Source organism: Oculina patagonica, chromosome 10, assembly GCF_052425735.1.
Source record: "Oculina patagonica isolate OP01 chromosome 10, crgOcupat, whole genome shotgun sequence".
In the NCBI taxonomy this organism is placed as follows: domain Eukaryota; kingdom Metazoa; phylum Cnidaria; class Anthozoa; order Scleractinia; family Oculinidae; genus Oculina; species Oculina patagonica.
In genome coordinates this window covers 448137-465430 of record NC_135767.1, presented here as the reverse complement: position 1 = coordinate 465430, position 17294 = coordinate 448137, and the positions used below count along the sequence as shown (strand labels likewise).

At 38.5% G+C, this 17294-nt stretch overlaps 1 protein-coding gene across 1 annotated transcript; it reads right to left on the bottom strand.

The window, feature by feature from the left end:
* Nucleotides 1-627: 627 nt before the first annotated feature.
* Nucleotides 628-16141, bottom strand: LOC144667071 (alpha-aminoadipic semialdehyde synthase, mitochondrial-like). The gene is made up of 24 exons (XM_078528451.1): nt 15692-16141; nt 15242-15326; nt 14910-14977; nt 14339-14485; nt 13740-13818; nt 13506-13633; nt 12654-12836; nt 11685-11770; nt 11113-11224; nt 10328-10390; nt 10061-10125; nt 9287-9429; nt 8522-8651; nt 7764-7874; nt 7003-7111; nt 5868-5944; nt 5317-5380; nt 4785-4952; nt 3982-4074; nt 3228-3340; nt 2570-2658; nt 2012-2079; nt 1394-1502; nt 628-998 (listed from the first exon to the last, which is right to left on the bottom strand). The coding sequence occupies exons 1-24, from the start codon at nt 16106-16108 to the stop codon at nt 883-885; spliced, it is 2823 nt and encodes a 940-aa protein (XP_078384577.1). The 5' UTR covers nt 16109-16141; the 3' UTR covers nt 628-882.
* Between the last annotated feature and the right edge of the window lie 1153 nt (nt 16142-17294).

Genomic DNA, 17294 nt, shown 5'->3' with positions numbered 1-17294 from the left:
GAGTCTTAAAAAAATTCGGCTTTCAACAATACTAGTTACGTTAACTTATTTTTACTAAGAAAATACCTATCTTTACATACAGTCCATGACTAACAGAATTTAAGTTACGATGGCTTTCAAAGCCGTACAGAGTTACCGCTTTAACTGCACCCATTTTTCAAACCAATAAATAATATTGAATATTTTCTTGTAAGAAATCTTGAGTGACTAAAAAAATAAACATCACGTAATAATTGCTTAACAGCTTGTAAATAGTTGGCTGAGGTTTCCTCCCCCTGCTTACTACAATTCAAAACACTTGCATCTCTAAAAGTTACCAGTCTCATGTCGCTGTCAAATTGACAGGTGATAAGATTCAAACATAAGCATAAAGCTCAAGTATATTAAAGCAAAATGGCGTACAGCGCGCGCTAAGCATTACGCAGGCGCAGTGCCTTTTAAATTTAAATCAACTTTCTATTATGCCTATACTTGCAACGCAATGACGCACGTATAAGCGAAAGCAGAAGAAAAAGAAAATAGTTCCTTCTCTTGTGCTTGCGTTTATGATTACGCTTCTTTCGCCCCGTTTCTTGTGAATAAGCTTCTGACGTACGTGTAGAAGTTATGACTTAACGGACATATTCATTTTCTTTTCTTTTCCATCTTAGAGAAGCAAAATCTCCACTTTTGTTCTCTTCTCTACGAATGAAAAGGGAATTTTCAAAAGATTTTTTTTCAAAATTCGGATAGAATGTCTTCAATATTCCACCAGAAAACTCTTTCTTTCAAATATTCATAGTTAAATTTACCAGAAAAGGGAAAAAAATATTAAAGCTGGGGTCTCCTGAAGGCTTCCCAGCAGCTTGATTCTTTATTTGGCTTGTTGGATTACTGATCTTCTCACAGGACTGTTGTCGTCATTTCACTATGTATTCCTTCCACTTTGAGTCGTTTGAGCAGTGGTTTGTAAATTTCGCGGCTAAGAGGTCGAACAATGCCTTTGGCTTTCAAGTCTCCTGCAATGATACAACATAGAGTGTCAGAACAACAAGGCGGGAAAATAACCGAGATACCTCCATAACAACCTCTTGTCTAAGTGAGCAAAAACCCTGGGAACGAGACTTTTGCTTGCTATTATTTAGATTCTCGTCCCCAGAGCCAATCGTTCCACTTAACAAAAGGGACCTAAGCACGAAAATGAGAGGGCTGGTCCTTTACAGAAGTTCGTCTAAATCGTGTTTTTATGGTAGCGAGTTCTCGGACGGTTGGGATCAAAAGGATAAGAATTAAACCCAACACACTTTTCAATTGATATATGAAGAGATGCTCTTCGTACTTGAACATAAAATCCACATCTCGATAGTATTCACTGCTCGCTGCTAATAGTCTGTTTTAAAATTTCGTGACTTACCATCCAGCACCATCTTGGTAGCAATAGCCACAGGAAGCCCAACAGTGCGTGCCATGGCTGAGTGACCATGAGGATCACCATAGCAAATCATGTCAATACGACGGTTTTCCTGTCAAAGTAACGCAGAATCAAAACGACAATTTATTTGCCACCCCACCGAATTTTTTCGAGTAGCTTGTGTTATTGACTAAATTATATTTTTCAGTCAACTTCTGTTCTTTTCAATAACTACCAATTGTTATTAGCGTGCAAACGTAGAACAATTTCCGCCTGTGAAACAGCAGGACGCAGAAACTGTCTGCGATTTCAATTCGTTTCTCAGTCAGCGATACAACTAGTTTATGGCTAATTATCTTTGAAGCACTCGAAAAGATTCCGAACATTATTACCCAATTAAAAAAATAACTGAAGTCACTAATACTCTAGTCTCCTTTGCAGCCGCTTCTTGATTTGCTCGTCACAGAACGCTCCCTTAGTGGGGCTGGGTAGGGAGCGTTCCTCGTCACGCAACGCTCTCTTGTAGTGCGGCCTGGAGGGAGCGTTGGGTGAGCCCTCAGCACGAAAAATGGCTGCGAAGAAGAATACTAAAAAGTTAAAAATCACTCAAATAAAACGCACCTGTGTTTTGTCAGGTAATTCCAGACCAATGTCATGTTGAAGCAACACCATGTCTCGTTCTCCATCTCCTGATGGTATAAAAAAAAATGTTTTTAGTACTTCCAATAGACAGAAAAACTTAGTTAAAGGAGCAATGTCATGATATTCTAAGTCATTTTTCTGATTACTCCGGGCCAGTCCGGTGGTTAAATTGAAGGAAAGGGCCTCAAAACAATAGTTTTCTTAGGTAGAAAAATCCACCAAAGGAGTGAAATATTCTTATTCAAAGGACAAACCCGAAAAAAAAAGACCAACCAAACATGGTTTTGACTGACGAAGATTAAGACAGATTATGAACGGTAGAGCTTGAAAAAACTTCCCATTTTTTTTTCCAAGATGCCTTGTCCGTAACGTAGCTCCTTTAAGATGTCAATATTGTTTACTGCTACTGTAAAAATATGTCTCAACCCTTTCCTTCCCCCTTTATCTTCTCTTTGAAAACTACAGTGTCAAAATATTCGTCGAAGGAGAAGTTAATTAATTGTACAATCAAGAGACAGCAGCTGCACTTCAACTTACTGTAAGCAAGTTTCTCTGTAAGATACAAACAAAGTGTGTCCAATGGCGATTTTTGTTGAAGAACAGGCTCGTCAGAGAGAAGACCAAGACTGTAGGTAAATAAAAATGAATTCAAGTTAAAAATGGTCAGATAATGCAAAGGTAACCTGCTCGCAGGCAATCTGGATTCTTGCTAAGTGAGGATAGCAGCAGCAGTCGTGCCTTTTAAAGGAAATAGCATTTGAAAATCTTTAGATTTTTGTCTGTTAACTTAGCTTACAAGCACCAAATCGCTTAAGATTAATTTCTTGTTCTCTTGAAAGAGAATAGACATACATGTATGCAATGAGCTTAACATTCAATCCTTGGATGATTCTTCACTTTTCTTGAATTACCTCGCAATCGTTGGAAAAACCATCCAGAAATTGACGCTGGTTTTGATGGCAAAGACTATCTACTTACAAAAGGTTTATTATGTGGGAATCTAAGCCAGTGATCGAAATCAATATTTCTCCTTACTAGATCAACTCACTGTCAAGGAAACAGGTGAGGAGAATAAAGAAAATCATCAAGTTAGCAACACTATACTGATGCATTACCGAATTCTCAGAACTAACATTAATATAAATATACGGCAAACAGTAAAGAGAATCAATATTTTGAGCGAGTGATCGCTTACTCTTTGATAGCCTGCATGCGAGCTGGATCTCTGCCAACCTTCTCAAACACCACTGAATGAAGCTCAGAGTCACTCGCGTCTGGCCTGCCAACAAGTTTGGCCATCACTTTTTTCTGCAAAGGTAAAAAAGAGAGTCTATATATGACTTCTGCAAGCTAAAACCCAGGCTAAAAACCAGTTATAATTTAAATCATAAGAGAGCCAATCACAACGACGACTGAAGGAGCAACAAGCTAATCAGGACTGTAAAGGCCTGGCAAAACGAGGTACATGTAACATGTTTCCCGAAACATTTATAGCGCGTGCATGTTTCCTCAATGTTTCCCAGTTTTGCCATACGGGAAACATTGTTTCCAGCGCCAATTTTGCTTCCCGGAAGCAAAATTTGCTTCTGCTAGACGGCAGAAACATTTCGTGCTTCCGCGCGGCATGGAAACATGGCAAAACGAGGAAACAATTATGGAAACATGTTTCCAGCATGTTTCTGGAAACATGTTTCCTCGTTTTGCCAGGCCTTAAAGCAGCATGTGGCATGTGCTAAGCACGGGAAAGTCACAACATTCACTGATTGGTTAGAGCAAGTTTTACGTGTTTGTAAGACTAGTTGCTGGGCTTGAAAAATGCAAACACCACTTATCGAACAGCCTTCTGGATGGCTGGTTTTGTAGTTTTAGTAGCAAAGATAAAACGTGCACACGTGACTATCAAGAATTGACCTAAATCTTTTAATTTGAAGTAGAAGACACTATCTTACCCAGGGTTGTTCTTGAGCTAAGGCGAGATCAGAACGTTCTGTTGCATTGTACATTCCAAGCTGTAAAAGAGCCAGGCAAGCCGTAGCATATCCCTGCAAAAACGAACGGAAAACAAAAATCACGTTAGGCAACGACGTAAAAATCGAATTTTATTTGTTTGGAGAGTAAGTCTCAGCCAGGATGTTGTACATGACACAGCAAAATAGAGAGATGCAACGTCTGAAATGCGTGTCCAGTTCCTACGTCGCAGTATGCCGAACTTTCACAACTTCAATTCGCAGGAGCTTATTCATTTAGGAGCAATGGCGGTTCACGAAAGGATTACAACTCTTCGTAAAAGTAATCCAAGTCAAATTTGCCCAGGCTTATGAACAGAGGCATCATCACACACGAATGATAACGATGAAAGAACGTTTGTTTAACATAGTTTTTACACCAAAGATTCACGAATTTGCAATACACCATTAAAAAAGATATTACCAGCTGAAGAAGTATACAAACACACGCATTTTCTACGGACTATTTCCTAAACAGGGTTCTGTCTAGGGTATTTGAGGGGTAGAAGCTTCTCCCCCCCCCCCCCAAAAAAAAAAATGTATTAACATTTCTCAAAACCCGTTTTGTCACAAAATGCACCAGAATGCATTTCAGCGCATATTCATTTCAAAACATTTCGGGGAGTGGGGGAAATGACCCTGGACCCCTAAAAAGTTTGTGGCCTTCAGCCACTCGGGACTTCTTTCTCAAACAATAAATCCTAGATAGAACTCTATGATATCTAAATACTACTGTTAAACCACACCTCATAACGTAGAGTTCCTCTGAGTATCGTGTTAGCTGTGGTGATGTCATACAGCTCGCCGTAAGTTGTTGAGTCTCTGTTAGGATAACACTCCAGTCTATAGCCTGGGAACATGTCTGTTGGTTTGAATTCCTGCAGTAAAGCTCCGCCTGCTGCTACATCTACAGTCTAAAGCACAAACCATGATAAGAAGATATATTAGATGTACAGTGTAAAGTAAAGGGAACAGCTTATACATCCTGATGTATTTCCTGGCATTGTTAGCATCAGAATTCGCACTTAAATGCGTCCAATTGAGCCATTTCTTAAAGTAAAATCAAACTTCGCGCATTCCGTGCTCGTGCAAACTTATATATTAATGGCTGATAGTATACGAATAGCTCAACCAATCAGATTGTTACATTTGCATTAGTATACTAGTACAATTCTGCTAATAGATGATTAGAATATGCAGAGAAACGCGAGAATAAATGTGTAAAGAATCTCTGTAGTATTTAATTGGGTAACATGCCATGAATCAGCACAGGCTCACCTTTCCATACCAAAGATACTTTGCACTGTTCATAACTGTCAGCAGACCAGCTCGTGGACTCCAACTAAGTAACAAAATTACATGTAGTTATCCTCTCAGCAGTCTATGTTCGTTATGGTCGATCATTAAAAAAATGTTTTATTTAAGCAGACATAATTTTTATGGGTAAGCAAGTATGCCAGAATTACATTATCTGTATGGAAATCCAACAACAATTTTTTCCCCTAAAACAATTGCCTAAAACGCTGGGATAATGCTACCCAAGATACCCAATATAAATTCAACGGTACGTAGAAGACAAGAAGAGAAACTTTTGTAAAATAATTTTGCGGATGTACACAAACTCAAACTTGTTTTCTAAAGATAAAACCTTTGACTAGCTAGGTGGAGTTTCCAAGACGTCACTTTTTATCAAATCATATGCTTGATTGAAATATTTCACACAGGATGTATATAGATATGGTGTACATATTTGGTCTTGATGTGTTAGGCTTTTTGGGAACCTAGCTACAAACAGTGTGATAACTGAGGTCTATAACATAATTATATACCTGAACTTGTATCTCAGAGGATTGTCAGCATGTTCAGGCGCAGGAAGCCCGCCACAAAATGAACGGAAGGATTTGATCTAAGCAAGACAAATGAACAAGTACAATCATTGTAAGGGTTGTTTCAAATGGGGAAAAACTCACACTAGAATACTTCCCTACAGGACTTACGCGACCAACATCACAACCTGCTAGGCGTAAAAAGAGCAGCTTCCACTTTAGTATTGAAAGTAATTCGCATTTGCTTTGGTTTTGCATTACAACCTTGTTTAGTGATTGGTTTAACAAAAAACTCTTACCATTTTCTCATCACACTGTAAAACGACCAGTCTTGGCTTACTCACACACGTTTTTTTCCACACTACGTCCCGGCTACATCTGTTTTTTTTTTTTTTTTTTTTTTTTTCAAGTTTTGATTGGTTCACTAGATTGTCTGTGTCCTTTGTGATTGGTCAGAGTGATAACTTTGGTTTTGGTTTTATGACATTCATTTGAACACCGCTCTTTTATTGACTTGTGTCATCATCTACGGTAGTTTCTCCTTACAGTATCAATATACCTGCCAACTCTCACGCCTTAGGCGTGAGACTCACGCCTGCGAGTTGAAAACTTCGATCTCACGCCAACTCACGCTTACGAACCAATTTCTCACGCCTGTTGAAAAATGTGAGTTATTACAACCATACCTTGCACACTTTCCAAAAATATGTAAACTCAAACCAATGTGAGAAACGAAAACTCCATGTAAAATGAGTAAATGACGATACTTTTTCCACAATCTCAGAGTTTTGACAAGCAAAGCACTGGGAACGAGGTCGTTTTTAGCATTACACGTTCACGCACTGGGATCAGGATATGTTCGGAACGTTTTCGGGATACTTCGGACATCTTCGGAAAACTTCGGACATGGTCATATCTCTTCGGAAATCCCGGCACTCTCAGGATAAAAATCTCACGCCTAATTGACCCAGAAAAAGTTGGCAGGTATATATCAATGAATTGTTAAGCAGACAAGTGACAAACATAAAAAAAAACAATCAACTAACTGATATTGTCTTGATATAACACCAAGTACTCAGAACTAACATTATAAGAAATATGTGACTATTAGTAAGGAGAATTGCTATTCTGAACATACCACAGCTCCCTCAGCTTTAGCATCATCAAAGCACTCCATGGCCAACATGTGATCAATACCAGGGTCCAGTCCCACCTCATTCACAATGGCTACTCCAGCATCAACAGCACTAAAAACAACAAATGCAAAAATAAAGTACATAATCAAGTGTCACTGATAAAACTTTCTAACATGATCAACTGGCTTATCTAGGAGCCAATTAATTCTTTCATTTTACTGCCTGAAATGCACTATGCCATAATTGCCAAAGCCTCCAGCGCAGTTGTTTTTAGAGGCAGTCAGGTTTCACTCCTCTCCAACTTTGAAGATTCATGTTTGACATGTTTTAAACAATCCAAGTCTAAGAGTTAGAGAGTTGAAGAAGTAGCTGTAAGCCGATAGACTGCACAACTTGTGCACATGTAGTTGTGAACTCTTTGTTTGCCAGAGAGTTTAGAAAGAAACAAAAACACTATTTAAATCAATTATAGCACACTCTGAACACTGTGCCGCTCTGCAGCTTAAAATTGCGGAGAATCTCACTGACTATTTTGATCTGTTAATATTTATCACAATGGAATCCCAATTTCTTGAACCCTTGATTTCTTGAACCTCCCGACAACTCAGTCATTTCCATTTCCATCAGATTTGCTTCACTAATATAAGTAGAACACCACAGTTTTACTCCCAATATTTCTTGAACCAATTTTAGTTTTCCTTGCATTGGAGGTTCAAGATATCGGGATTCTTCTGAACACCTGTATGCAGTTTATATCCAGTACCTCTGATGCAGTTCTTCTATGGCAGGCAGCACATAACTTGTAGTTAGCAAATTCTTTTTGAAAGTAATACAACTCTTAGCCACAACATGATGCAAAGAGTAAGGGAGCAAACTGCAAACAAAACAATTATTAATTTTAATGGTCAACAAAACTGAAATTTTACAAATATAAATTTATAACTTCTTTTCTCTGTAACTGGTGTAGTGTTTTCGAAAAAATTTGTAAACTGTAACTGGTGTCTGTGTTTGAAAACAAAAATAAAAAAACTACAAATTTTAGGATAGAAAATTAAATGAGTTTCTCAAGTTAAGTTTCACACACTAAATTTATAACTGCAGTATACACGTACACTACAGGAGGCATAGTGGTGTAAAGATCAGTACATTGTTTCCTACTAGCTATAGTTTCCCTGTGGTAGCTAGTAGCCTTGATATGTTAATAAATTTAATGAATGTTATGCCCAGGTTAAAGATTGTCCAGGGTAACTATGTTCCGTTCTAATGGAGGAGACACATTAATGTTAACTTTGCTCTTAGTGCCAGTCTTTTCACTTCAGGTGCATATTAAAATGGATACTGGCAAATTTTGGCATGTCAGACCAATTGCAGAATCCTGCAATCCGAAACCCATTGAGGGGAAGGGATTAACATCATTACCAATACAATTTAATGTGCACCTATGTACAGTGAAAAAAAAAACAAGTTAGTATAAACAACAACAACCAGGAAAATTAAACATAATTAATACACATCCCTTACCTAATTACTACATCATGCTGCTGTATCAGTTTGTTTAACTTTTCTTCTGACTGCGTGACATCAAGGAGGGTTGGGGTTGTGTTTTTGTATTTGGCTGCTAGCACTTCTGCTTCCGTGATGCTATCCGAGGCTGAAAATTGTAAAATTTTTAAGAGAGTTAACCAATTTAGGTAACGTATTGACTCGACACAAATGATGTTTGTTTTGATGTTTAATTTTTGTCAATTGCTAGCTTTAAAGATTTTCAGCAGAAGGGGTATAGGGTCTTATGTACATTGGGATGCACTCTGATGTTTCAAATACAGTGGATAAATGTCAGTTTTTTAACCTCATAATTGATGGAATGTCCTCAAGTTGTGTTCCTGGGTGAGGCACTTACTTCTTACAGTGCCTTTGCCCCACCCAGGTGTATAAATGGGTTAACTGGTATTGGGTTTGTGAGGAAAAGATTTCATTACACATATACTGGATAAAATCAGTGGACACCCTTGTGCTGCAGTAGTGAAGCACTCCCTTTTGAATTGAGCTTGAAATTCTAGTGGTCCTTGAGCGGAGCAGTTGCTATTGTTTTTTTGGGGGGTAGTAGCATTGAATATTCCTGTTATTAGTTCTAGCTACTGTTCTCTTGAAGGGTAGCAAGCTATTTGCGTGCATCCCCTCAAGATCTACCTGACCCTTGTGTTGTGTGGAGCTAGGTTGCTGAAAGTGACAATGCAACAATGAGCCCCCCACAAAACCAAACAAAATAAATATATTAGTACTCACCAATTGTAACTGCAAGGCTCTTGTCCCTTGTGAGATATTCAATACAAGGAGCCACAGTAAACCCAGATCCAAGCAACAGGACTCTCTGTGTTATTGGCACAGATACACTTGGTCCTAATGCTCTTGCTTTAGCTTCCTCTTGCCTAAGAAAATTGATAAACTGATTACAACAACGACTCATTATTAGAATGCCTTGCTTATTTCAGTGCATATATGTGAAGTAAAGGTTAAGGCTGTTCTGAGCCTTGCAGCTTATCACAGCCAATGCATAAGTTAAGTTTAGATCTAATTTAGTTCATAACTGACCAGAAAATGTATTAAAACCTCCAGGAGTCAATGGCAAAGGTAAGGTAAAGTCTGTTTCCGAGCCAAGTGCCCCATACAGCCGGAGCTTATCCCGGTTTCCTTAGCATTAAGCGACTAGGAGTATTGCTACTCTCCCTGGATGGGATGCTAGTCCATCGCAGGGTTACCCCCAGCAGTAAATTCGCCGGTACCCATTTATACACTTGGGTGGAGAGAGGCACTGTGAGGGTGTGAGAGTAAAGTGTATTGCCCAAGAACACAACACAGCACCCCAGCTAGGGCTTGAACCCGGGCCGTTCCACTCGGATGTCAGGCGCGCTAACCATAAGGCCACCGCGGCAGGAGTCAATGGGTTACCAAAAATCTTTTTTCTCCCCTGGATGGATATCCTCTAGCATTTTTAATGCAATTGATGACCATATAAAACCTTTTCTCTTATAATGCATTAAATAAGTGTTCTGTGGTTACCTTCTCCTCAGATCAGATATGTATTTATAGTTTGTTGTCAGTGATCCATTAGAAGTGATGATGGCCTGGTAGAATATCAAAAAATAAATTGTCGGTCAGTGATTTCATGGCAACTACTGGCCAACGCTAGCTCATTTTATCTGCCTGAAGTTTGATGTATAGAGTGAGACTGAATAATACCTGGTTTATGTTAAAAAAAAATCTATACGTGTAGACATAGTTAGTGAAAGGTATTATTAAAATAAAAACATAATTAATAATACTCACATTTCTGACTGTGTCAGATAAGTGTTGTTGGTCTTCAAATGAATCAGTAGCATGAGAATCAATCTGGAAAATAAAACAGTGACAAAATAAACTGTAAAGAATTCAGTCCATTGTATGGAAGCTTCAAGCCCTATATTAATGCAATGGTTACACCACATTGACTAGGAGGATGAAAGGAGGTGTGAATTTAAGGTGAGGAGTCCTACAAGAAATGATAACAGCCACTCCCGATGCGGTGCTTATTTGAGGAAATCTGTTTTACTAAAAACTGCACTACAAAGCATCGCTAAAACTTGGACATTTCTTAATTTTCATTAAAAGCAATGTTTTGTTGATGGTTTTACTGCTCGCTATTAGTTTTCTATCCAACATTCTTTATATAAATTTGTAGTTCTGTAAATGTTGTGAAGGCCGCGAACTTTGCCAGGAGAGCTAGCGCCACTTCTCTCTACAGCAAGAGACAAATACTGACAACCAGAAGATACTTCTTTCAAAAACTGTAAAATATTAGTTTCTTTGTGGCGTCCAAAATTTCAATAAGCGCCGGCCTCTAATAAGCGCTTATTCCAGTAAATACGGTATATAACTTAGTTTAACTGATGCTGATCATGTGCAGTTGCAGGGCCGGGCAAACTCTGCTAAACTCCACTGCTGGGGGGCAAACTCCAACATAGCTACAAGAAATAGCCCAGCAAAATCAAACACTATATTAGAAATTTAGTTTTCCTGGCGGGGGCAACTACCCCCCCTGCCCCTGCGCTAGGTACGGCCCTGAGTTGACTTACCATTTCTGGAAGCCAGGGCATCAGGAGTTTGCCAAAGTAGTCAGTAGCTTCCCTGGGTAACTGGGCAGGAACATTGTCAATTGAACACATAAGTACTCCATCACCAGCCATTCTGTAAAAAACAATTACAATATTAATAAAAACTCAATGCTCACTGCAAACAATGAAGAGCAGGGGTGATGCAGGGGTCAGAGCACTTGCCTCCCACCATTGCTCTAAGGGTTTTTCTTCCAGTTCTTTGGTTTGTCCCTCCCTCCCCCCCCCCCTCCACAAAAACCAACACTTCTAAATTACAATTTGATCGGGAATTCATATGGTCTTACAATCTTCTAGCTTTAAACACAAACATAAATAACTTACAGATCAAGTTGTCTAATTTATGCATTTGAGTGAGCTTCACAATATAATAAATATTGAAATCAACTCTGCTGAGTTGGAAAAAAACAACAGATTTACCTGTAGCTTACTGGCTAGTTAACTAGTTACATTAACTCATTAATGATTACTCAAAAATTATAGACCTTGAGAAGCTGTTGGCCATAGTAAAATAAATAATATCATTCAGTTATTACCCAATCTGAGAGGTTCCTGACTTGATGTTGTACAACTGGAATGGATACTCAATTGTTGTACATTCTGTCATGAATTCCAAAGAGCCCTATAAGACATCACAGCATTGTCAGCAACCATACAATGAGTAGAAAGAAAGTTCACTTCTTGTTTAGGAATAAAGTGCTATGAAATTTAACTGTTTAATCAGTCAAATTTGTGGTATATAAAGGGTGGCGATCTCACAAGTTGGAGTTTAAAAAAGGGTAAAAAAATTCTAATAATTACTGCAGAAATTTTTGTTAAGGAACTGGTTGGGACACATACTTAGGAGAGAGGGTCCGAACGACTGCTTCACAGCATTGGGATGGACACCAGAAGGTTGAAGAGCGAGAGGGAGGCCAAAGACAACTTGAAGAAGGACGGTGGAGAAGGAAAGAAACAAGGCGGGGTGGACGAGTTGGGAGGTAGCCAAAACGGTGGCACCGAACAGGGAGTGTTGGTCAGAAAGTGTGACAGCCTTATGCGCCTACTGGTGCGATGAGTCATGATGACGATGATGTTGAATTTTTGTTAAAATTATTTTAACTTAATATAGGGCCTTTCAAAATAATCTTGAACATACCAACTGAGCAATTGATTCAGCCAAGTATTTTAGGAAGTTATTCAAGTGAAAGTTTAATAGAGAAGAAATGCAGTATCACTAATATATGTAGATAGTAGTAATAGTTTATTTAAACTCTATGGATGGTACGTATGTGAATAAGGGTTACCATTTTCTATTAAAATGGAATGAAATGGTCGTCATGGTTACCTTTTTTGTCAAAAACGGTATGGGTTTGGACCTCGGGGCAGAGCCTTCCTATATAAATATTTTGAGTACCCCCCTGGGGGTCAAGCCACTTCACTAAAATAACTGAAGATAACTCTGAGCAAACCAACTGCTTGCAAGCTTAAGGAAAGAATAGTGTACAAAGTAAAACTATGCTCACCTCACAGTCAGCTGAAATGTCACAGATTGCTAGTAATCTGTGTGGCAGATTTGGGCAGCCCTCGTAAGCACTAGATCTGTTCAGTATCTTTAGAAGATTTCTGGCATCATCGTAAGTAAGAAGACGTGGCACACTGGGAGCCCAGTAGGTGCCGTTTACGAGTACAGACATGTAAGGTGCAATCTGCAGATAAAAAAAGAAAAAAGAAAATAGTTATTGAGTAACGTTAACATTCCATTTATGTACCCTTTGCTTAAGACATTCAAAAATAAGCCCTCCCTCCTCCTCCTCCTCCCCCACCCACTTCCCTAGGCCTGACCATCCCTGGCAATGCCAAGATAACAATCCAAGACAACTTCTGAGTGAAAAAATAAGTAGAGATAAATTTTATTGAATGTCTATTTTTATTTGCAATGGCTAATTTGACTTTAAATAAGTCCCTGTCCTTATGCCTGAGAAGGAATATACGTAAATATTAAAAACTAGCAAATTATTTGCAATTCCTGAGTTTTGATTGGTTAACAGGCTATGGTATATAAGCTCATATACCATTTAGCACAAATATGGTAGGTACATGCGTCAACGAGAACAGCCAGGGAGCTCACATATTGCATTTTTTTGGGTGTTTTTAATAAAACAATTATCCACTCGCACTTGTTGGATATGAAACAGTTATAGCAAACCCGGCGCTACGCGCCTTGTTGGCTATCTACAATCTCACATCCATTATGCATGCTTGTGGAATAATTGTTAAATATATAATATCATTTATAGATAAATGTGTGCAAGCTTGATTATCTCTAATGTTCTTTTCAAATTCCCTTCTATACAAAGAATAAATAACAAACTAACTTTTTCAGCAAATGTTGATCTGTATCTGTCTGGGTGTGCGTCATACTCCTCAGCATCAAACAGTCCACCAGCTTTAGGCACAAGATAATCTTCACGGCTCACAACTGTACCAATCACCTTCCGGTGGTCTGTGAAAGAATCATGCATCACATTAGAATTACATTAAAAAGATAGTACCAAGCTTGGTAATCCAAAACCTTAATAATTCACAGTTTATATTAGTGAAATTATTACCAGTGCTCTGAATAGCTTTCCTTAGCTCATGTGGCTCAACATAAATATGTGGAAGTTCCTGGAACATTTCCTGGGCACCCTGTGGAGATAAATCACCGTAAGTAAAAAAATTAATAAGGATACAATTTGATTACTTTAAACTTTGATCATGATCTCAATAATCAAAAACATTTAGTGACTTTTGTACATAGTTTTAACTGCCTTTTTCAACTTTTATAGGTATACAAATTTTTGTATATAAAGGGACACTGTTACAACTAGTTCAAAACTATAGCAGCTCCCATAACCTTGTTATTCTACTGGTTCTCTAGTGTAGTGGTTGCTATTGTTTGAGGGGCAAGGGAAATTGTTTCAATGTTGTTTGTTTAATTGTTCTCTTGAAGAGTAGTAAGCCATTCATGCGAAACCTTGCAAAAGCTGCTACCTGACCCAGCTAGTTAGAAATACATACCGGTATGTTGCAGAACACAAAGTTATATTTAATAACATTGCTCTTAAGTTCTGTTCTGACTTTCAATAGCACATTTTGATTCATTGACCTAATCTGCCATTACATCATATAAAAACTTTTAAATTATTAAGCCATGATTGAAATATACCTGAGATACATTTCCTGAGCCACTGAATACAAACGACAGAGGTCCAAAATGTGCTGGCAGTTTACCAGCCTTGATGTCTTCACCAAGCTCATAGATGGCAAGTTTGGCTGCTCGGCTGTTCTTGTAATTGTGAGTCGCACCCATATACTAAAGGTAGATTTTGCATTAGATACATGTTAAAAAAATATTGGTAAAGTTGATATAAAAACTTATATATAATGTTGTAGCTTAAAATAAAAAAAAATGATTTTTAACTAGTTTGGTTTGTGTTTTCCTTTGTTCCAGATTAATTACGTTATACTTAATCAATGAAGAATTTACAGTCTTTCAGGTCGAGAGAGTGAAGAGCTGTTTGATTAAAAAACTTCTCGACTTGCTTCACAAGAAATGATTAGACCCAGTAATAAAAATGTGCATTTTGTTATCATGGTTTTGAATTGTTAACTTTATAACAAACAATGTACAAGGACAAATATAATTATACTGTCTACATGTACAACAACACAAACACAGCATTATTTTGTTGTGCATGAAAAACGCTTAATACTTAAGATTGGTTAACATGTCATACCATGAAAGGTGTGTGATGTCCAAGGGCTAGAAGTCGCAATCCAAGGCCATGAAGAATATTTATCATACCTGTGGGATTTACAAAAAAAAATGTAAGTGACTGTGTGAGGTGGATTATTTTAAAATTAAAAAAAAAAAAATTCAAAAACATAATTTTTTTGATTTTAACAATTCAAGAAAGAAAAACAACCCAAAGCTAAAAGTTTTCTCTCTGACTGGCGCCCAAAAATTAACATGTACACTGCAAGAGACCGTAATGACCAAACCCCCAAACACGCCCCCCCAAGTTATTTACACTTCATAGACTAGAGGAATGTTTACAATCTCACGCACCTCCGACTCCTGCAAACTTGCCAAAAGCACACACTCTTTGTCCTTTACTGTCTACCATTTTTTCGTAGTCAACTATCCGTATATTCTGCAAGTAAAGACAGCAATTAATGCAAGCGATCAGTGAAATTTTCATAACAATAAGCTTATGGAGGCTTAAATATATGGATTACGCAAATTGCAAAAGGTGCGAAATATATCTTTGCACGTGGCGCAAATCGAATTCGAACGAATTCTGTTAACAGGTTAATATGCTCTGGCTTCCAGCAAGAGATGACAAGTTTTAATAAACAGAAAATGAGAAGGAAAAACAAAAATCGATGAAATCAGCCATGAATCAGCGCTGATGTTTTATTGCGGACGTGGACTCCGATCCGAAAGTTAACTATAGCAAAGACAACTAAACTCAATCTAGTTCCACCGTTCAGCCATATACAATAAAAAGATCGTTACCTTTTCTAGCATTGCGTCCAAGAGCGGCATATTTGCTTCTTGCGCTTTTATCGTATGTGAGAAGAATGCGTATGTCTTGTTCGGTAAGAGTAAATCAATTGGAACAGCTTTCACACCAATAATTAACGAAGCAGGACTCAAATCCTCCGTTATGATTGCTCCTGCTCTCTCATATTCATCCATTGTGTATGCTCGTCGTGTCGAAGGCTGTACAAGAACTTTTATTCCATTGTGAACAAGTTCAGCTACATGCGAAGGCGCAATGGGAGACCTTCTTTCCCAAACATTGATATCTTCCCGCCGGATCGCCATAATTCGCTCTGCTTTCTCGGGAGTGAAGTTCCTTCGTTGCAAAGACAGCAAATTACGCGAAATGGCACCATAACTGTTTGTTCTAAGTCCTTTTACTGTCCACATAGTTGTTGATTTATATATAAAGAAGGAAATGCCACGAAATTCAGATATACGCACGTTCTGCTAAGTAATAACGGATTGGGAAACTGGAAACTACTAAAATGCCAACATTCAGCAGGGAGGGGAGGTAGGGGATCTGCTTGGTTCGTCACCGTTGTCGCCCATGCGCCCAGGGTTCAACTCAGTTTTTCAATGCAAATATAACTGTAGTGAAACATAAATAGTGGGAATAGCCAGTCATTAATTTGTGCTTAGCCATTTTTTCAGAGCAAACATAGATAATACATGACCAACCATAAAAGACATATCAATGCGAACATCCACGGAGACCCAGGGGTAGCTAGTGGGGGCGTGCTTGGGTAAGTGTAACTTAAGTCCATGGGTAAGTGGCCCTGTTTTGACTTTTCTTCGCCAATTTTTTTTCGCCTGTTTAATGCATGTTGAAACATAGGGAAGGCAAGCGCACGTGGCATCGAAGCGAGTTCTACCAGGAATCACGACAAAATTTTGGTAGACGCATTTGGGGAGCTGCGCGAAAAACGGCGAACGAAAAATCAGGGGAGGGGTGTGAGTCCCCTCGGGTTTTTTCCACTCGCCGTTCTTAGCGCTAATCCCGTTTTAGCGCTGCTCCCTAACTAACCGAACGCCTGGAAAAGGCTAGAAGTGGATCAACTATCGCTTTTTAAACGTACGGGTGAAAGCTCGTGGAAGCACATAAAATTACACACGGAATACAGCTAGTGTGTGGGGTAATAAATATTGGAACATAGTTTAACGCGCGCATTTATGCGCGTGGGATTGGAAAGGGTTTCCGCCAGGTTGTCCTGCCAGGGAACGCGCAAAGAAAGGTTGAAGTAAGCATGTGAGGTATCGCATTGGGAACGCACAGGTTACCGCTCATGGAAACGCGTGAAAACGTGTTTTAACAAAGTTCCCGTCAGCTGAATGTTGAATTACGGGGTAACGCGGGAGTTTAATTGGGTGCGAGAAAAAGAAACCCGTGCAATATGGAAAGTGTCTTTGTGGATTTCAAAAAGAAATCAGAACACACACTACAAATGAAAAAAATATAACAAATACCTCTTTATTCACCGTCGTAAATAAAGTATTGACAATATTAACCCACGTTTCCAATAAACCTTCCACACCATAATTATCTTTAAAATTATCTTTACCCATCTTTATATTA